Source organism: Corylus avellana, chromosome 2 (genome assembly GCF_965113065.1).
Source record: "Corylus avellana chromosome 2, dhCorAvel1.hap1.2, whole genome shotgun sequence".
Taxonomy (NCBI): Eukaryota; Viridiplantae; Streptophyta; class Magnoliopsida; order Fagales; family Betulaceae; genus Corylus; species Corylus avellana.
The window spans coordinates 46,537,387-46,559,810 of record NC_142491.1 but is presented as its reverse complement, the minus strand read 5'-3'; the positions used below and the strand labels follow the sequence as shown (position 1 = coordinate 46,559,810).

General features: G+C 33.8%; 1 protein-coding gene and 1 pseudogene across 6 annotated transcripts; both read left to right on the top strand.

Annotated features, from left to right (window-relative positions):
- The first annotated feature begins 7,260 nt into the window (after positions 1 to 7,260).
- Positions 7,261 to 9,935, top strand: LOC132167200 (silicon efflux transporter LSI2-like). 6 transcript variants are annotated; one of them, XM_088513746.1, is made up of 4 exons: positions 7,261 to 7,990; positions 8,255 to 8,509; positions 8,684 to 8,873; positions 9,625 to 9,935. In XM_088513746.1, exons 1-4 carry the CDS (start codon positions 7,316 to 7,318, stop codon positions 9,885 to 9,887), a joined length of 1,383 nt encoding a protein of 460 aa, XP_088369872.1. In that variant the 5' UTR covers positions 7,261 to 7,315; the 3' UTR covers positions 9,888 to 9,935. The 6 variants fall into 6 exon arrangements, with proteins under 6 accessions (XP_088369872.1, XP_088369871.1, XP_088369870.1 ...); XM_088513745.1 differs by having other exon boundaries at positions 7,261 to 8,139; positions 8,296 to 8,509; XM_088513744.1 differs by having other exon boundaries at positions 7,261 to 8,139; positions 8,284 to 8,509.
- A 5,683-nt stretch (positions 9,936 to 15,618) lies between these two features.
- On the top strand, positions 15,619 to 21,065 carry LOC148587810 (cyclic nucleotide-gated ion channel 1-like; annotated as a pseudogene).
- The last annotated feature ends 1,359 nt before the right edge of the window (positions 21,066 to 22,424 follow it).

Here is a 22,424-nt window from a genome sequence, read left to right as displayed (position 1 = left end):
TTCTTCCCTGAAAGAAATCATATATATGGTGCACAACCTGAGACATTGCACTTAAATTTTGCTTTTTCTGAGGTTGCACTTAGATTAATATATATATATATATGGAAAGTGGGGTTTTGTCTAATCTGTTTCCCAGTTTTTAAGGAATCTAAACTCATACTTTTGTCCTTGTAATTGTAGTTCGTGGTCGTGTGGGTGAGGACGTTAATTGTGTCATTTACAATTAAGCTTGAGTTATGAGTTCCCGTGGGTATCGGCACGCACAAGACAACTGGATGAGGTTAGCATCTTCTACTTCTTCTTCTTCTTCTTCTATATGTTCTAACTTATATATCTATATGGTCTTTACAGAAAGAAAAAAAAAAAATTAATTCCTTTTAGATATGATTATTATCACTGTAAATATGAGAATAATCAGCATCCTTCATTATTATTATTTTGTTTTAATAACTTATTTTGGTGCTTAAGGCTTTAATAAGGTAGCCCAATTTTGAACTAATCTCTTAAACGCTGTTGAAAATAAATCATTCTTTCTTTCTTCTCGCGAAGAGTACTTGCGTAATTCCCCAGTTCCCCTTCCCTTGATCGGCTAATGTACTTGTTCGACAAGTCGTTGTCCCATGATTACGATCTTATCCATTTTACCTGAAATAGAAATGATTTATTTTATGATCAAATTAAATTTGAGTAATATGGTCTGTTGTTATTTATATAAATGAAATGATATGTGATAGTTAGTCATTTATTTATTTTTATTAATTAGTGATGATTTAAGGGTTGATCTTGACTACCACTTCATCAAGTTGTATTGCAATTATATAATAGTCTATTAAATAACATTACTTACTAAATTTTACAGCAAGTTGTTATGAGTGATTCTAGAAGTCTCTTTTGTGTCCATTTTAAGTCTCTCCAAGAATGATGTAGTCGTTGCCAGAGCATATATATCCAACAGAATATATAGTTAAATAGTTTATAATCAAAATATTTTTTGTGTATCACATTCACTATATAGCTAGCACACTACATCAACAATATATTATTATTTTTTTCTTTCTCTTTTTCTTTAAGAAAACAATAGAAAAAACTATAAAAAGAATAAATAAAATAGAGAATAAAATATAAATGTTAATTTGTGTGTATATAGAGAAAACAGTAACTAAAATAAAAATCTTAAATTTTAAACTAAATATTTTAGTTTTGCATGGGTGAATCTTTATGATCAACGCTAGGCTAGGGGACCCTTGGCATGCAGTTAACTAGAACAAGAGCGTAGGGAATGTCTACTTGTCTCGTACATATATCGCTTACGTATACTTTTCTTATATTCCTTAATCATATTAATTATTTTGCTGGGAAGTTCCAATTAAGTTCCATTTTTTTTTTCTTTCTGCACTACCATATATTCTCTGGCTGACTTGACTTTGTAATTTTTGCTGGGAAGTTGCCAATTATACCCTTGGCCGACTTGACTTTTCTTATATTCCTTAATCATATTAATTATTTTGCTGGGAAGTTGCCAATTAAGTTCCATTTTTTTTTCTTTGATCGATATTGAATTTTCATCAGTTGCCGAGATAGACTTGAAGGATGCCAGCTGTGAAAAAAATAAAAAAAAGAAAGACTTTGAATAATAAATATCTATAAATATTAATGCAGCAGTTGCTCTCGTTAATTAGTTGCAGCTGCAGAGTAGTCTTAGAAGATTAAATCCAATATTTGAACAAAAATCAAACTGCAATCGCTTCCTAAAAACGAATTTGTATTGAAAATATAAAGGTGATATTTATAAGAACGAACCTTGCTGAGAGATCATTCTCCAAAAATGCCTGAAATTAATATACAGACAATTTAGCGGATATTGTTGTTATAGATTGGCTTTGAATTTTGATTTTTATGTAAGCATCTATGACTTGTAACTTCATAACTTCAACTATAATTTTCTCATAGCTTTTTACTTTGTAATGTAAAAGCGTTTACGCTCGTGATCATTCTTCAATAAGACTGGAATGATTCCCTTTCAAAAAAAAAAAAAAAAAAACATAGGTTTTTTTTTTTTGGGTAAGCCAGAAATGAAGGTTAAAAAGAAGATTTTGCAACCATCTCAAGTCAGTTCACCACACAAAGCACAACTATATATATGTATACACAATTGGGGTGGCAATGTCGTTCCTCCCATGTACAACACATTCCGCACATGGATTTACTAAATTAACTACATTCGTGGTAATAGAATTTACTGCTGTGAGTAGTCAATATTGTATTATTATTGAACTCGAAACATAGTCTATTTTTCACGTGAAAAATAGAGTAATGCTAAAAGTTATTGTTACATCACTCAAAAAAATGATGTGACTTATAAAATTATCAGCCTTTTTGATTAATTATTCTTAAATTTTAATCAAATAATAATTTTAAAAATTATATCAATTTGAGATTGACACAAGAAGAATACAATAATATATAACTTCTACAATTACTCTGAAAAAGGTCATTTCTATACATAGAACTCCAAGAACAGGTGTCGTGGAAGTTTCTTCTCTAACTTACGTACGGTTAGCAATCTCAAGAACATACTCCCAAAACTGGTGGGAATTTAGAATATACTCCAAATCATGCATGGTGACGTTTCTTAAATTTCCTCCACACATGTAATATCTGGCTATCCAACGCGCGAGAGCGTAGGCGTGCATTAGCCGCCTCATGTTGGGAATCTTGCATTTAATTTCCTGCCCTTTTGATCAAGCGGCCGGACCCTTGGCAGTTAGTACAAGACTGGGATTTCCAGCTGAGCAAATTGCCACACCCAAGTTAATTTACTGATAGCAACATGAAGTGTGACCGTATGACCCTTACCAATATATACCCTTTGGGCTGGGGTGTTAGCCCCACCTCCCCCAAAAAATAATAAATTAAATTAAAAGTACTGTGCACCTCTAAAATTTGAAAATTTTCTTTCAATTTTTTTTGGTAAGCCAGAAACGAAGATTAAAAAGAAGATTGTGCAACCATCTCAAGTCAGTTCGATCACCATACAAAGCACAACTATATATATATATATACACACAGTTGGGGTGGCGATGTTGTTCCTCCCATGTACAACACATTCCGTACGTGGATTTACAAAATTAACTCCATTCGTGGTAAATAGAATCTATCGCTGTGAGTAGTCAATATTGTATTATTATTGAACTCAAAACGTACTCTATTTTCACATAGAAAATAGAGTAACGCTAAAAATTACTTTTGTATCACTCAAAAAAGGATGTGACTTATAAAATTATCAACCTCTTTGATTAATTATTATTAAATTTTAATCAAATAATAATTTTAAAAATTATATCAATTTGAGATTGACACAAGAAGAATACAATAATATATAACTTCTACAATTACTCTGAAAAAGGTCATTTCTATGATATATCAATTTAAGATTGGCTTGAAGGACGCCAGCTGTGAAAAAAACAAAAAAGAAAGACTTGAAGAAGTGTCTCTCCCACACGGATGGTTGACTGACAAATAACGAATAAATATCTACAACCGCGACAAATGCTCTTGTTTATTAGTTGCAGATGCAGAGTACTCGTAAATCCTACAAATAAACCACTCTTTGCTTTGTCCAAATTAACTGCTATTTGCTGATTCATTTATCATCATATCTTATGCTGCAGAGTATTACGTTTCTACCTGCGAGGATGCACTTTGATTAATATACAAACTGTGGTGTTCGACTAATCTGTTTTGCAGTTTTTCTGGAATCTAAACGCATACTGTTGTCGTTCTAATAGCAGTTGGTGGGTTAGGACGTTGTATCGTACGTTTATAAGCTTTAGTTATGAATAGTTGGCATCGGCTGAAGAAAGGGACGAGGTTAGCTAGCATCGATCTTCTACTTGTTCTTTTTACGTTCTATATTATTTATATGGTCGTTCGATCGTTTCCTTATAGATACGATTATTATCTTTGTAAAAATTTCACAAACTCAAAGGATTTTGTATGTGACAGGAAGGCACTATTTCCGCATCTTTCAAATATTTTGTTGCTTTACGGGACCTAACTATATATATATTTATCATCAACATTTTCTTTCCTTCTTCTTTTTTTTTATTTTATTTTATTTTACTTTTTATTTTTAATGTAAATGGTTAAGTGATTTTTATTTTGAAGAGAAAACTTCCATTAAAAAATATATGAATACAGGTCCAAAATAAACTTTATTGATATGATATGTATATGTTATCATCACATAATCTAAAATTTTTAAATGATGAAATATCATTTCTAATAATATTAGATGTAATAAAACATAACCATAAAATATGGACATAAATTTCCTCCATACACAGTTGGGGTGGCGATGTCGTTCCTCCCATGCATGTACAACACATTCCGTACATGGATTTACAAAATTAACTCCATTCGTGGTTATAGAATCTACCGCTGTGAGTAGTCAATATTGTATTATTATTGAACTCGAAACGTAGTCTATTTTTCACGTGAAAAATAGAGTAATGCTAAAAGTTATTGTTGTATCACTGATGTGACTTATAAAATTATCAGTCTTTTTGATTAATTATTATTAAATTTTAATCAAATAATAATTTTAAAAATTATATCAATTTGAGATTGACACAAGAAAATACAATAATATATAACTTCTACAATTACTCTGAAAAAGGTCATTTCTATACATAAAACTCCAAGAACAGGTGTCGTGGAAGTTTCTTCTCTAACGTACGTACGGTTAGCAATCTCAAGAATATACTCCCAAAACTGGTGGAAATTTAGAATATACTCCAAATCATGCATGGTGACGTTTCTTGAATTTTCTCCACACATGTAATATCTGTCTATCCAACGAGAGCGTAGGCGTGCATTAGCCGCCTCATGTTGGGAATCTTGCATTTAATTTCCTGCCCTTTTGATCAAGCGGCCGGACCCTTGGCAGTTAGTACAAGACCTGAGTGAATATCACTTAGTTTTCTTATATTATTTCCTAATTATTTTATTTTGTTGGAAAGTTCCTGCTGCTTTTTTATTTTTTATTTTTTTGCATTACTGTTTAACTATTGAATTAATAACTAACTTTTTTTATTAGCTTAAACTTTTAAAATAAGCAATCATTTAATATGCATATTAGAATAGATCGAGGTCCTTAACTATCAAAAGTAACTTGAATATGTAAAATTCATATGTGAGTCTCACATATTTAAAAATAAATTTATTAAAGAAAAAAATAATACAAGACAATAAAAATAAATATTTTTATTGATTAAATTATTAAAATATTATCTTTTTATTTATTTAAAATTTTAAAATAAGTGATGACGTAATAGTTGTCGAATGCCGACTTAGTTTTGAATGAATATGGAATTTTCATCGGATGCCAAGAAAGAGTTGAAGGATGACAATGAAAAGAAAAAACAAAAAGGAAAGACTTCTTGTTTATTAGTTGCAGCCACTATATATTTGCTTAATTAATTTGTCCAGTCTAGCTCCTGGCCGTCTCCCTTGCTCTCCTCGAGTTTATCAATATGAAAAGTGGTGTTTGCCTAATGTGTTTTCCAGTTTTTCAGAAGGAATCCAAACTCATACTGTTGTGCTTGTAATATAAGCTTTAGTTATGAGTAATTGGCAACGGCAAAAGAAAGGAATGAGATTAGCATCTTCTAATAATAATATATAGATATGATTATTATCATTGTAAACAATATTTCTCAAACGGACTCATAACTTTTCGAAATAGGCCTATTATGGTGTTTTCGTCCTTTCTTAAGACTCTTTTTAGGGCTATTTTAGATGATTTTAGTCCTTTTTAAAAATAACATGTGATTCCCCCGTGTTTTTTTAATGAATTTTCTTTTAACTTTGTCTTATTATAAAAAATCATGTGAATCTTACATGTAAATGGACAAATGACATTTTTATAGACTCGATTATTTGGGCATCTCGGTTGTTAAATTAACCAGATTCTTTCCTTAAAGATTATATTGTGTCCCGGAATCAGGATATCGAGGGGCAAGTTTTTCGCCTTGAGGGGTTACGTACGGAGTTGATCATGAGTCCCTGATGTGTCATGAAAAGTTTTTCACCTTTTCCTTCCGTCATATGTGACATTGTGAGAGATCTGTTTGATCTACTTTCTTCCAATTACAACGGACAAAAGTCACTCAATCTAAACTTGTCCAATCCAAAACGAGGAAGGCTAATATTCAGAAAAGATTTTAGCTTTTAAATGCAAATCAGACCGCTCTAATTTTGATAGTTGCTGATTATCACACTTACTCTCGGTTCAAAGGCTAGACCTGATGTCTTAGTACCTCTTTTCAACTTAGAAATTGTTTGTTTTGATCATTTCTTTTATGCTTTGTAAATATATTTTTTTAACGGTTTAGATTTAATTCCAAAAAATTTAGAAATAAATCTAGATCCTTAAAATGTTACCAATTTTTTTTACCATATCTAAGTCAAATCCAATTTTTGGAATCTGGGTATCGTATATTTATTTCTAAATTTAATGACTGTTGAATTAAATGACTGTTGAAGCAGCACCTTCATAAAGATTGTGGGGTAATGCGATACGTCTGACACCTTCTCTGATTTGATATTCAGTTCTTATGTATATTTTCATATCCGTTGTATATGTAGAGAATTTCTGAATCTGGGTTTTCGGTTTTTTAAGATTTAGTTTGGAATACTGAGATTGTTGTGGAAGTGACATTTCTTGAAAATAGTTGATCATTCATTCTGTTAATGTCAATATTAATGGGTATTGCAAAGATAAAAATAACAAATTCATATTGGCTGGATTTTGCTTTTAATGTCAATCTTGGTTCTTCTCTCAGGGAGTTCTAGATAAGAGAAGAAAAAGGAGAAGAAGAAGAAGAAGAAAAACTAGATTAATTGTTAGTGTTCGCCGAACTCGTCAATCCCTATATTACTTGATTTTGATAATGTACTTGTTTTGTGTTAGTTTATTATGCCTTATGATAAATCCAAAGATGCAACAACTCTCTGCATGCTATCTTCCTAGCACTTGCAATATGCTTACTATTTGCCCTCCAGCAGTTGGACACTGTGCTTCAATGAATTTTGCTATCATGTTGCTTAAGTATCACAATTTTGTATCGAATCTATGATAGATTCAGAAGATTGAATCTCCACACAATTATAATGTTTAATTGGTTTTTCCTGGCCAGGGTACTTTTCTGTCAAGTAGATTTATGATAATATGGCATCAGCTGTGGAATTTGATTAATACGTTGAGCCCTAAGGACTGTATAACAATAAGACTACGGCTTACTAAGCTGCAAAGATGGCCTTGGCTTCTTCTGTAAAAGTGGTTCTGGGATCACTTGCTTTCGCAATCTTCTGGGTATTGGCAGTCTTCCCAGCCGTTCCTTTTCTACCAATTGGGAGGGATGCTGGGTCCCTCCTAGCTGCTATTCTAATGGTAGTATTCCGAGTCCTAACTCCAGATCAAGCATATGAGGCAATTGATCTACCAACCCTTGGTCTTCTCCTTGGGACAATGGTTGTCAGTGTCTATCTAAAAAGAGCAGACATGTTCAAGTACTTGGAAAATCTTCTCTCATGGAAGAGTAAAGGAGCAAAGGACTTACTTTGTCGAATCTGCCTGATTTCAGCCATTTCAAGTGCCCTTTTTACTATTGATACCTCTTGTGTGGTATTAACTGAATTTGTCTTAAAAATTGCAAGGCAACATAATCTCCCGCCCGAACCTTTCCTTCTTGCCCTGGCCTCTAGTGCAAATATTGGGTCTTCAGCGACTCCAATTGGCAACCCCCAAAATTTGGTTATAGCTGTTCAGAGTAAGATATCTTTTGGGAGTTTTCTAAGTGGAATTCTCCCTGCAATGCTAGTGGGAGTGGTTATCAATGCTCTAATTCTTCTATCCATGTATTGGAGGCTGTTATCAATTCAGAAGGATGAAACAGATGCAACTGTAGATGTTGTTGAAGAGGAGGATGTAGATTCTCATCGCTTTTCACCAGCCATGATGTCACATATCACATCCTTGAATTCTCAGGAGTGGTACTCTAGATTGGAAACTATAAATGAGCAAGGCTCTCCCAACGTGCATGGGAACATGGATCATGTTGAGACCATTAGAAACCGGTTAAGTTCAAATGAGAATGAAATCCACAGGGTCCCTTGTGGCACGTTGGATTCTGCAAGGAATTCTAGTGCATCGAAAGAGCTGGAAGTTGTTGTATCTTCTGCCAAAAGGGAGGAGATCATTCCTTCAAAGACTGTTGTTAGATCAATGGACAGACTAAGAGACGCACTTTCTATAGAGTCTTCAGAAGGAAAGGAAGATTTGACCATTAGATGGCAAAGGATGTTGTGGAAGTCATGTGTTTACCTTATTACTATAGGAATGTTGATTGCTTTGCTCATGGGGCTGAGTATGTCATGGACTACAATTACTGCTGCACTTGCTCTCGTGGTTCTTGATTTCAAGGAATCTAGGCCTTGCCTTGAAAAGGTATAATTTGCTAATTAACATGATGCTGCTCTTCTCCTTTTTCAATTAGTTTTCCCCTTTGTCTATCAATGGCACTTGAAAACTCTTAAGCATACCTTGTAGGAGATTATGAATTACATGGATGGCTTGTTGGAGAGTTTAAAATATCTTAAGTTGATTTCTCTTCTTTGCCAGGTCTCCTATTCGCTTTTGATTTTCTCTTGCGGAATGTTTATCACAGTAGATGGCTTTAACCAAACTGGAATCCCAAGTACTCTATGGGCCCTCATGGCACCTTATGCACAGATTGATCATGCTAGCGGGATAGCAGTTCTTGCCATTGTCGTTCTTCTCCTGTCAAATTTGGCTTCAAGCGTACCAACTGGTATGTTGGTGTATTTCTTCCATGTCTTTTTCTATTATATGTCATCATTCTATTTCTTTTTTGGATCTATCATATATATAAAATTAGCTTCCTAGAGTAACACCTGGCTGTAAAGTCTGTTTATGCAACTTTATGTTAGCAATTGCAAGAATGCCAAGAAATTGCTAGCAGTGCAGATTTGGAATGCATATGATCTGAACATTTTTTTTGCATTTATGGTTTCTTAAGATTTCTGGATGCTATATATTTTGGTATGGTTTGGATTTTGAATACAGAATATGATCTCTTAGGCATGTCAAAGTTTAACCAGTATGGGTTTTTTTCTTGTTCTCAAGCTTTCTTTCTGCACTTGAGACAACTTGATATTAATTGTTCTCATGCATGGTCAAATCTTAATCAAGTTGAGATTGCACCATCGTATACTGAACAGTTGTTTAAGTTTGAGAAGTATCTTTAACTTCCCTTTGTACAAAAGTTGGCACTCTCCTGGGTCATTTTCTCTCAATAAACTGCATCCCTCACCAGAAGAATAAATTTGATTTTTTCCATCCACATATCTCGGTAATCTAAAGTTCCTTTCCATCTACATCTCTGAGAAGATTTGTTTTTTCTTTCATATAAAAATAATCTAGGGTGCATTTAGATGTGGTTTAAATTACTTAATTGATATGAATTTTTGAGCTTTGAGGATTTTGCTCCAACACATGAGGATGAGGGTCGCTTATATATAAATCATGCTTATACTGTGTAGTTTTGTTGCTGGGAGGACGAGTGGCAGAATCGGCTGTTGTAATTTCTACAGTTCATGAGAAGAAGGCATGGCTCATCTTAGCTTGGGTTAGCACGGTAGTTGGGAACCTCTCATTACTGGAATCAGCTGCATACTTAACAGTGTGTGAAGAGGCTCGCAAAGCTCCACGTCTTGGGTACACTTTATCTTTTTGGAGCCATCTCAAATTTGGACTCCCCTCGACCCTTATAGTCACTGCTATTGGTTTGATACTCATACGATGATCATATATGTTGTGTTGGTTTGACAAAACTTTTTAGATAATGTTTTTTGCCAAATGGTTGTTAAGTAATATAAAGATGAAAATAGTTTTGAGTATTTTGTGCTTTTAATTATTTGTTATTACTTTGATTATTTATTTATTTATTTTGTTAAAGAGCAAAAGGCAATTTTAAGTTTTTTATGTTGTAACAATACATGATCTAGAAAAAAAGTGTATAACTATAATGTTCTCCAAAAGCTGGCGATGATGGTTTTAGATAGATGTCCACAGAAGAGATGTATAAGGTAAATTGTGCATCACTTGGCATGTTTAGTGCATAGCTTAATACACATGGAAGGAAGTGGCATATGAGACGTCAACGTCATGGGTTTCTCATGTACAGGCAATAAGTTGGGCCATTTCTCCAATTGACCAAACTGGTGACCTAATTCCTCCTTCAATAAAAGATTTGGGCTTGGATTTGTTGATTCATTGGATGTCCTTTTTCCATATCAACAGGAAAAGGGCCTTGTTGACCCAGGCTCAGGTCAAGAGACAGGACCTGGATCAATAATTAAAAATATACTGTTTTAAAAACTAGGGAATTTAAATATAAACTCCTTAGGTTAACGCACTTCCATTGAAAACTCCCTGGGTATTTTTTTTTGAAAAATTTAGTCCCTAGGTCACTTGAAACTACTAGAAACTCTCTACCGTCAAGTTTTGTTAATTGCCGTTATTTTGAGTTAAACGAACCGTTTCACTTAACTCCACCTCAGTCAAATTTTTGTATCCTATGTGTTCACATTGGACACGTAGGATATAAAACTCACCATTTTGGAGCATCCAAAACGGTGAGTTTGGCTTAAACTGGAGGGCTTCTTTTTTGAAACTCATCACTTGCATATGGTCAAGAAAAAAAAACACCCGATACACGTGAAGCGGCGAACCCACCGACGTAGAACCCGCTAGCGACAGAACCAACTGTTAAATCACTCATTCCGGCGTCACTTTTTTGGCTAGGGTTCCGTCAAATCACAAGATTTTGAATCAAAAAATATTGTTTCGACGAAGGTATTTTACGGAATTTCTTTGTGGGTTTTGTTGATTGACTGAAATTGAAGCCTTTTATAGTAGTTTTTTGAATTTTTTTGTTGTATTGGAAGCTTTTGGTCGAAACCCCATCCCTAAGCTTTTTTGTCGAACATCTGTCGGATTACTATATACACCTTTGAGATCTTGTATTGAAATATTGTATATAATTTATTGCACTTTTGAGCCAACATTATTGTTGATTGGCAGTGGGTGTGGTCCACCTTGGTTGTGGTCTTGGAATGAGATAGTGGTTTTTCATGTGCACTAGCAAGTTGGTCAAGGGGGATTTTTTTCATCTGTATACCTATTTATTTATTTTTTTTACTTCTCTACTTAAATGGTGGATTGCCGAGGATATGAAAATGGGAATTGTTTGTGCATAGTTTACGCCAGTTTCATCATTCTACAATTGAGCAGTATTATCTACGTGGTTGGTCCTTACGGCTAATTTCTTCTTATTGCATGTTTGATTACACTACATATTTGCATGTTTGTAGGGAGCCGCCTATGCTCATATACCATCTCTAGCTACTACACTAACAACTTAGTATTGTTTAGGGGAAAATTACAGTTTACCCCCCCAAAGTTGTCAGCGATTTGCAATTCTGCCTCCAAAGTTTCAATTTTTGCAATCCACCCTCCTAAAGTTTCAATTTTTTTCAATTCGACCAATATCATCCCAAAATTCCCATATTGCCCCTAATTTTTTTATTTTTATTTTTTATGAAAACGAAAACAAATTTTGGGGTGCAAAAATGACCAGATGACCAAAGGGGTGGCTACGGCCACGACGAATTTTTTTAATTTTTTTTTATAAAAAATAAAAAAATAAAAATTAGGGTCAATATGGGAAGTTTTGGATAAAATTGGTCAAATTGCAAAAATGTGAAACTTTGGGAGGTGGATTGCAAAAATTAAAACTTTGGTGTTCGAATTGAAAAACGCTGTCAACTTTGAGGGGGTAAACTGTAATTTTTCCATTGTTTAGATTACAAATTGAGCAGTTCTATTTCTGCAGGAGAATCACATTTTAAACAATGTGATTATCTTTTGTTTAGGGTTTAGGGTACATTTTTTTCCCAGTATTGTTTAGATTACAAATTGACGATATAATAATTTTTTGGCAATCTTAATTTTATTTTTCTTTTATGAACTTGATTATTCTCTCACATGTCAGTTATATATTATTAGGTTCGTATTATAAGATGACCATGAGGAAGAAAGATTTCGGGGAAGGAGGCAATGAAAACGAATTCTACGATGGGAAGATGAAAAAGGTTTGTGAATTTTATTTAGTGAAACCCATCAGGGAACTGTGATTACTTATAATAATTGTGGGTTTCACTGTAAAATGAACAGTAAATGTCGTCGGCATCTATAATATCATCAGTCAAAGAGGTTATGGAACTTGTACAGTGTAGGTGCGGCCTTACAAGCCCAATTATAACATCTACGACTATAAAAAATCCTGGGATGCGATTCTATGGGTGTGCTATGTATGACCGTAAAAAGTATTTGAATTTGGATAATCTGGTTTTAAGAAATAGTTATTACTTCGTGCTTGTTCGTAATTATCATTTTTTTTTTTTTTGTGTAATTACAGAAAGTTGGCTAATGTCATTTTTTCCAATGGTATGACGAAGAAACCTGTGCTCGCGGAAGGGAGGTCCTACCTGGGCTGTATAAATAAGTTAATTCCCTGAAAGGTGAAGTGTCATTACTTAGGGGCAAACTAAAGATCCAAACATATATGTTGGTTTTCTTGCTGGTGATTTGTGTACTGTTGATTTGTCTAAGGTTGATGGGGCATTGAGGCATGAGAATGAGGCAATTAGATTATTATGAGTGGAATAGACTATCTATTTTGTTGTTATCAAGGATATTGTTTACTGAGCTATGTTGTCTACAACAATAAATGGTTATGGCTTCTATGTAACAACTATTTTCATGCATTAAAAGTTGGCTAATTACTTTTATGAAACAACTATGTTCATGCATTAGTTTTATTCGTATGCGGCAATTTATGATTATTTGTATGCTGTTCTTAAGTCTGAAATATTGAACCCTACAGTAGAATTTGCAAGCATAATTGGCATTTTCAGTCCACTAATACGATCCGGAATTGGTAATTGCCATGACCAAATTCCAAAATGTAATTCAATAACTAACAATGCAAGTTTAATGCTTCATGAACTATCAAGTTAACAAGCACATAAAGTCCCAAAATTAATCCCCCAATTGTTTTTTATATTACAAACAAAAAACAAAAAAAGCCGACATATAACATAGGTAACTTGATTATGAAATGGGTATGCGGAAAAAAGGCAAAAGGAAGAGATCTGGTAAGTGAGAAATGTGATCATTGCGTGGCACCACTTCCTCGGCTTCTTAGTACACGTGTAGCCCTACGTGTACTACCATGATGTGATTATTCCGCTGCTGCTTCCGCCTGTGGTTCATGTTAGGATCCAACGAATGCGTTAACGAAAATAAATAAATAAATAAAACCCAAAAATCATTGTGAATATTACTTTCTTAAGCACAAGTATATGAGATGTGTGAACAAAAAAACTTGAATTTTACCGGTGACTGAGTAGCCTTACGTGTACGTACACTTGGCTGTGATGACCCGTGGGCTTCTGCTTCTGCCTGTGGTTCATGTTGGGATCCAAAAAATGCATTAAAAAAAAAAAGGGAAATCATTGTGAAATATTATTTTCTTAAGCACAAAAAAAATTTGGATTTTACCTGCGACTGAGTAGCCCTATGTGTACATACACTTGGCTGTGATGACCCGTGGGCTTCTGCTTCTGCCTGTGGTTCATGTTGGGATCCAAAAAATGCGTTAAAAAAAAAAAGGGAAATCATTGTGAAATATTATTTTCTTAAGCACAAAAAACTTGGATTTTACCTGTGACTGAGTAGCCCTACGTATACGTACACTTGGCTGTGATGACCCGCAGGCTTTTGCTTCTGTGTGGGGTTGAGCTTGTGATCCCTACAATAATTTAACCAAACATTAAGACAAATACCAACAATAATTATTATATTACTTAAATAATAATTAAGTTAACAAATTTTGAAATATGAACCTTGTGTTGTAAAATGTCTTTGTTTTACCTGTGCTTGAGCAGCATCATTTTTCGGTTTATAGTTCTTCGGTTTCCACCTCTTCCGGTCCGGATTCAAAGGTAAATGACGACCTTTGTAATTATGCCATAAACCCCCACAATTTCCACATTTAACGATATATCCACTACGGGTTAGCTTGTAGGGGTTAGTCGGCTCATCTACAGCTTTTCGCTTACTAATCTTTGGTCGACCAGGAGCCCTTCTAATGATAAGTGGCAGGATTTCATCGCATGGATCATCAGCTGGCCATGTCTGTGGACCTTCCATGCCATAAACTCGAGCGGGATTTGTTTTTGGCATTAGAGTTGTCATTGGGCCTCTTATGTTTTGGAAGAGGTGAAAGATATTTTTGGATATGGTATTACAAACATGTTGACCACATTTTTTTCAAGATCTTCCCGTGATTGTATCTTGGAAAAGAATAGCATCAAAGACTTAGATATAGAAATCTGTGGCCAAGGCCGAGGCACTAGTGCTCATAGCTATAAGGAGCAATACCTCCCAGTTTATCATGATTAATTCACTCTTGTCATTTTGGTTTCACTGTTCAGCAAAATAAAAAAATGGATCCATGTAATTGGATGGAAGTATTGTCTTACCATGATGAAGCCTTCATTTGATAACACTGATATTCATTGCTTCAAGGCCAACCAATCAATAAGTTTTCAGAACAAACTCACTCATCTCCAAAAGAATTCCAATGCTACTCAGAAAGCCATAATATTGATGCAATACAGAGTCAACGTATAAATTAAATTATAATAAAGTTTGAGTTTACATTTTATATTTTCGATTTATTTTTATTAAAATTTTTATTTCTTAACTCCCCACATGATATCTATTGCGATAGCGAGGTTTTATTATTATTATTGTTATTATTTTATTGTTGGTTGAGTGCAAATCAATGTCGAGGTTTTTGTCAATTAGCAAACTGCACAAGTTTGAATCATTCGCTCTGACTTGACTTTGTAATAATGTATTAAATTTTCGTCAGTTTTTGAGCGATTTTCGCCGTATAAAAAAAAAACAAAAAAGGAAGACCCGAAACTTGTTGTAAAAAAGAAAGACTTGAGCACAACGAATAAATAACTATTTATAATCATCAGCAAGAGTTGCTCTTGTTTATTACTTGCAGTTGCAGCTGCAGTCTCTTAAGTACTCCCACAGCAGAGATCCAATCTCTGCCACTCTTTACTTTCTCCAGATCCTTTCTCCATTGCTCATCTCGATCGAGTTATCAGGTTCAATTCTCCAACCCATATTTGCTCTTATTACATCTCCTTAACAACCCATAGTTTTTTTATTTTTTTTAAAGAAAAAAAAAAATCCATTTTAAGTGATTTTACAGAAACCTTTGCTTCTTCATATGATCATGTCTTATGCTGCAGAAGTGGCGTTTGTCTCATCTGTTTTCCATTTTTTTTCAGGAATCTTAATTACCTCAATAGTACTCTTGTCGTTGGAAAAGTAGTTCGTGGGTACCGGGTGAGGACGTTGTATAACTCATAAGCTTAATTAATTCGGTGATGAGTTACAATGGCCGGCATCGGCAAGAGAAAGGGTTGAGGTTAGCATCTTCTTCTTTTTCTTCCTCCTATCATTGTAAACATTTCTCAAAGGATTTTTTATGTGGGTGAAAGGCACCATTAATTACAGCATCTTGCAAATATTTTGCTGGTAATTAATTAACTAGATTTATCGTCAAATGGTTTTCATAACTTTAATGCTCTGTTTATTTCCTGTCCTTATCTACAATCTATTGCATCAGTATCTACCTTTCAACCTTTCTCTTAAAGAATGTTCGAAATAAATCTTTCTTTCTTCTCAGTTCTCAGTACAGATATTGGTTTCATGATTTGGATATAGTGTCTCCGACTCTTATAGACTGCTCCAAATAAATACCAACATCCAATTCACTATTTTAACTATTTATTTTTATTATTTTATTTATATATTTATATATATATATATATATACACATATATATATTGATGCGGTTTTTAGTATGGTTGAATCGGCGATGGATTGCTTGCAAAATAACAAGAGCATCAAAGAGTCCCGGTCTTGGTTGGAGACTTTATAATGCTTAAGTTAGCACTTTTATATGAAGTTAAAATATAGTATGAGCACATATCTTTTTGAGAATGATTTTATTTTATTTATATAACTGCTTTTTCCATGTTCTACTTTCAGGTGGTTGATGGATAGTGAAAGGTAATTTAGAGATAATGGGTTGATAAATCATGGGTTGTTCACATTCAGATAATGGTCGAGAGATAATAGAAGGTGGTTGAAAAATAATCTCATGATGCTAGAGTGGGACCTATAGTAGATTTTATCCCAACAATATATATAGGATTAGTTTTCTTAAAACATTCTCAATGGAGGAGCCAAATTTTTATGCAAAATCGCTTATCAAAACGCACTTTATCTAGCTCAGCTAATGAATTTTTAAAGGTCTCCTACATTCGATTAGCTATATTTTTATCTATATCATTTAAATATTATTAAAAGTGAGAAAAGTTTTGGGAAAAAAAGAACATGTGAGAGGAAAAATGGGAAAAGTTTGGGAAAAAGAGAACATGCGAAAGAAAAAGTAGGAAAAAATTTGGGAAAAAGAGAAAACAAGTAAGAGAAATAATAAAAAATAAAATTGCTCCCTTGAAAAATGCTGTTACATTTAGCTTTTTTTTTTTAACTCTTTCAATCAAATATCTATTTTACATTTTCTTTTGGCTAACCCAATATAGGGAGTTTTTTAAACATTTGAATAGCCATTTTAGATAAAAGTAACATTTAGCTCTTCCATTGGGAATGCTCTTATGCATAGAGTATATAAATATTTAACAAATTGCAAGAAATTATAACAGCTAGCTATTTTTTATTTTTTCAGTCAATATATATTGGATTAGTTTTCTTATGCATTTTTATTTTTAGTTTTTTAAGTTGTTTTCTTATGATTGAGTATATAAATACTTAACAAATTGCAACAAATTTATTGGCCACTATAGCAGCTAGCTATTTTTTTATTTATTTGGGTCAAAGTTGCTAGCTTTTGTTTCCTCTGCTAATTTGAATGCTCTGAATTATGCATAGTTTCTTGGTCAAAAATAAACTTTTATTGATTGATTAGAATCCTAAAAATAATCATTAAAATATCTTTGGTGGCCGTCGATGGTTGGGAGGTGTGATGCTCGTGGATATGGGCCCGGGCTGGCAATGGGTGGACTTTGAGGTGACGATTTTTTTATTTTGGGGCCGAAGATTTGGTGGCCGGCCGGCAACACAACTAAACAAATTTAGGGGAAATCAGAGCCCAAATTAGGGGAGAGGAGAGCTGGAGGGAGTTAGAGAAAGGGAGGGGAGCAGAGAGTTTTTATTTATTTGTTTATTTTTTTATAGACATTTTAGGTTAACTTGTACTTTGGAAAATGCTGGTCCTCTCCTCTGTAGTTGTTACTCTAATCTCAAAGTTAAATAATAAAATTTGAGAAATAAATTTAATTATATAATTAACATGATAAATATTACATTTAAGTTGTAATAGGACTTGTAGTCAAAGCTATATCCAAAGTAGCACTCCTTTTTTATTACACTATACTGCTAAAAAAGGGTTTGGCTTATAAGGTATAGTGAAAAAATTATAGCATATGGGTTGTATTTGGTTGTATTTTTTCAACGGCCGGTCCAAATTTAATTTTACTCGCTCTCTCTTTCATATGAAATACTTAATTGGAATTAAAACCAAACGGTTAGAAAAATACCTTGGTTCAACTACTAACATATACATTGCAAATATGAAAAATAACTGAAAGCTGAAAACTTCAGAACAGCAAGATCAATTGAAGGATGGAATAACAAGTTCCATATGAGAATATATGATTAACCTGATTCTTAATTTGCTTGCTATATATGTTGTGTTCAGGAATCAGGATATTGAGGGGCAAGTTTCCAAAACTGATGGAGATGATTCCGGACAAAAGAAAACAACAAAAAAGACAATTCTTGACCTGGAGGGGCAGCTGCTTCAGTGATAGAATATAATGTTTGCAGTGTTATATGTGATTGCAATATCAATGGACCCTTTGTTCTTTTACCTTCCTGTCGTCAATGGAGATGTCAAGTGCGTTTGGTTAGACAAAAGATTGAAGATCGTAGCTATTACTTTGAGATCTGTCACAGATTTCATTTATGTTACGAATATAATCTTACAATTTATTTGTCCTTACATCGACGAGGACTCTCGTAAGCTTGGACGAATTATAATAGTTAGAGATCCTCAGCAAATAGCAAACCGCTACTTCTTCTCCCGGTACTTCGTAATTGATGTTCTCGCTATTCTTCCCATCCCACAGGTAATCAAGGAACACTATCTCATTAAAAATTCCCCCCCCCCCCCCCCCCCCCCCCCCCCCCCCCACACACACACACACACACACACACACACACACACATATATATATATATATATATATATATATATATATATATATATATATATTACAGTCTGTTTTAATTTGGGCAGGTTTTATTTCCAATCATTTTTTCAAAAGTGCTAGGTTCAAGATTTTTGGACGAAAGGAAGTTCCTGAATGCTGTTGTTTTCTGCCAATATGTACCAAGAATTCTCCGAATCTACATATCATGGATAAATCTTACCAAGTCTGCCAGCAAACTTGCTAGACTTGTTTGGATTAAAGCTGCATTTAATTTCTTTCTCTATATTCTTGCCAGCCATGTAGGTTTGATTATCAATATCATGTTCATTTTACGACATAAATTTTTTTTATTGCTTATTTCATTTTTTATTTTCTTTCAATAAGTGTCGTATGTTTATCAAGGTTCCCCTAGATTTCTGTATAAAATGAATTGACCTTGGTAAATCATAAGCATGCATTGCGCACCTAGCTACTTTAATTATATCCATGTGTGATTAATTATATAGTACTACCATTTCCAGTCTAAACTTGACACGTGAATGAAAGTAACTAGCTAGGACCTGTGCTCTATTTATAAGTGTTTGATACTATATTTTTATTCGACAATCGATCACGTAGTGCTGATGAGACAGTTTCGAGTAACCTTTAAATTGTTATATCCGTAAGATTGTCTCGTTCTTTTGTAGTTTTTTTGTAGAATATCTGCAGAATTGACTGATCTTTAAGAGAATTGTTGGTTCTTTAATTAGGTACTGGGTGCTTTTTGGTACTTTTTTTCTGTCCAACGAGAGATGGCTTGTTGGCACAAAGCGTGTGAAAAGCATGTCGGATGTACCCCAAGTTCTCTTAGTTGCAATCAACCTTCAAGCGATCGTGCATTTTTAGATGATTATTGCCCTGTACAAACACCAAACACAACGCTCTTTGATTTTGGAATATTCTTTGAAGCCCTTCAATCTCATACGTTAGAGTCCACAGATTTTCTGCGAAAGCTCTCGCACTGTTTTTGGTGGGGCCTACGAAATTTGAGGTTTGCATATGCTAAACTCTTTTTATGAAAGTATGAGATGTGGACATGTTACTAGTTCAATCGGCTGTGGACCACGCCTAATGAAGCGGTGGTCACTAGTTCGAATTTCCCCTCCCCCTTCCCTTGTGTGGACATGTCAAAAAAAAAAAAAAAAAAAAGTATGAGATGTGAATTTCCACTTTTGTTTTAATTAATTACCATCCATCCAAAAGCATACTACATTATTTTGATATATATATATATATATATATATATATATATATATATATATATATATATCAAACATGATAGTTTCTTCAATATTTGCAGTTCTTTCGGTCAAAACCTTCAAATAAGTACATATTTCTGGGAAAATTGCTTTGCAGTTTGTATTTCAATCTTTGGCTTACTACTGTTTCTGCATTTTATTGGGAATTTGCAGGTTGGTGCTCAACATCTTTTTAATCTTTAGGGTGCTTGATTATATAATTATGAGTGTTATTGATGATTTCTATACACGCATGTAGAAGGACTACTCAACATGCATTTGTTATTAGAATATTGATAAATTAATGATTAAATTTATCATTTCCTATCAATCAAAAATTTAAAGATGAGCTGTAATTTATCAATAGAATTTGATGATCTAAACTTGTCATGTATCAGACATATATACAGTTGGCAACTGAAAGATCAGAAGAAATAATAAAAAAACATGAGAGTTAAAGAACAAGAAATAGAGCTATGGATATTTAGAAACCAGCTCCCTAGTACTATAAAAGAGGAGATCATGCCCATCGTTCAACACATGTTGGAAGAGAAGAAAGATGTTGACGTGCAAAATCTGCTATCTCATCTTCCCATTGAACTTGGAAGGAAGATTAAGCACTATATCTGCTTACCCATGCTAAAGCGAGTTCCCTTCCCTTCCTTTTTGATAATTTGATTGGATTGTGATAGTGTTAAATACAAATATTCTCATTATTCTTCTCGATTGTTTATTTGCTAGGTGCCACAGCTTCAAGGAAAAGGTGAACAACTTTTACAGTTGATCTGCGAGTATCTGAAGCCAATGCACTACAACCAGCACAACTACATTGTGAGGGAGGGAGAACCACTTGATGCGATGCTCTTCATAACGCAAGGCATCATATGGAACTTCACGTCCAGTATTAATGCTGAGAGAAGCGCCAAGTGTATTGAGAAAGGTAGTTTCTATGGAGAAGAACTTCTAGATTGGGGGTTGGAATGCTCTGCTGCATTACCCAACCTATCCGACCTCCCAATATCTCTCAAAACTGTGGAAACGCACACAAAAGTTGAAGCCTTTGCTCTAATGGCCAACGACTTGAGGACTATAGTATCCCGGCGTACTGAAGCAGCTTCTTCTGTACAAGCATTAACTATAGCAGCTTTCCGGCGAATTAATGAAAGGAATAATGAAAAGTCGTCTCTCCATTTGGTTGCAGGGAAGAGGAAAATTGAATTGTCGTCTGCCCTGTTGCCCAAGGGGAACAAAAGCTAGTTCAATTCTCATGCTCTTGGTGTTGAAAAATGAAATGCAGTAGTTTGTTTTAGAGGCCTTTGCATTAAGTTGTGTTCAAAAATTAATAGATTATTTGCTGAACGTAGGCCCATGTTGGGATGGGCTTGGGTTTGCTCGATGGTGGTGATAACGGGTTTAGCCCATTGAATCCGGTTAGGGTCAGGGTGTTTTGGAAGATTCACTTGAAGACCCAATTAGACATTTTCCGAGCTTGAAGCCTCTGATCTTGCCCATGATTTGTTTGGTGAGAATGAACAAAATGTAATGGGATTTTGTTTTGTTGCGTTAACTGTATATATAGCATCATGTCATTTAAAATTTTAAATAATATGGTAATATATACACTTGTGTTTAATTATGTCGGAATCAGTGTAGCCGAGCTACTCTTAAGTTTAACCATTTCTAAAGACTGAGTTGGAAGTGGCCAAACCACTTCTAAGAGGATAGTCAAATCAGGGATATACTCTTTTGCATTCTATAAGCCATCTCCTCACCATCTCTTCTCTCTTAACTTTTTTTTTTTTTTTTTTGAAAAAATCAAAATGTTAAAGTGAAGAGATGGTGGGGTGATGGTTTGTAGAATGCATTGTAGCATTCCTCAGTCAAATCACATTCTTAAAAGCCATTCCTAACCACTTTTTTTTTCGAGTAATTCTAAAAGGGTCTTTAGTGTTCATCTTAAGTCTCTTCAAGAATGATATGACTATTAAAAATATCATTTGATCAAAATCCAATAATGATTAATGACAAGTCCAATGGTAATTTTAATAGATACATCATTCTTAGATGGACTCAAGAGACAAGAGCTAGGGACTTGTAGCATTAATCTTTTTTTTCCCTTTCCTTTTCATTTTTTTTTCTTATCTTATTTATTTATTTTTGTTTCTATATGGTATATTTTTAATTTTAAATGATGTGGTGAAGTTATAATAATAAGTGTTGATTCAATGATATGCATATGTGTTATAATTTTATTAGATAAATATGACATGGTCATTCGCCTACGTGTCACTCTTCATCACTAAAAAACCTAACAAAAGGAGTATGGAGAAAAGAATTTGATAGCGAAGCATTATAGTTTAAAAGAGTGATGGATTTGATAAGTTTCAAACATGAATGATGAATTTGGTAAAAGGTTAAACTCCTGGATTCTCTACAGTATTTTTCTCTTTAAAAAAAAGAAAGAAAGTAATTTTATGTTCAAAAAAATATATTTGCTTAGTAAAAAGCTTCCCTTTACATTGGTTTTACTCTATTTCATGTGTGCGCCGTAATTATGTCCATGTGTGCTGCCTTGGTTTCATGACGCTGCTTATGGCCTTAAGGCCCTTAACATCT

Bases quoted from the DNA above. Each gene is read 5' to 3' on its own strand.
- LOC132167200 (XM_059578108.2), top strand. From the start codon at position 7,316: ATGGCCTTGGCTTCTTCTGTAAAAGTGGTTCTGGGATCACTTGCTTTC. The intron at 8,510-8,683 runs GTATAATTTGCT...CTTCTTTGCCAG, and splicing joins CTAGGCCTTGCCTTGAAAAG to GTCTCCTATTCGCTTTTGAT. The intron at 8,874-9,624 runs GTATGTTGGTGT...TATACTGTGTAG, and splicing joins GGCTTCAAGCGTACCAACTG to TTTTGTTGCTGGGAGGACGA.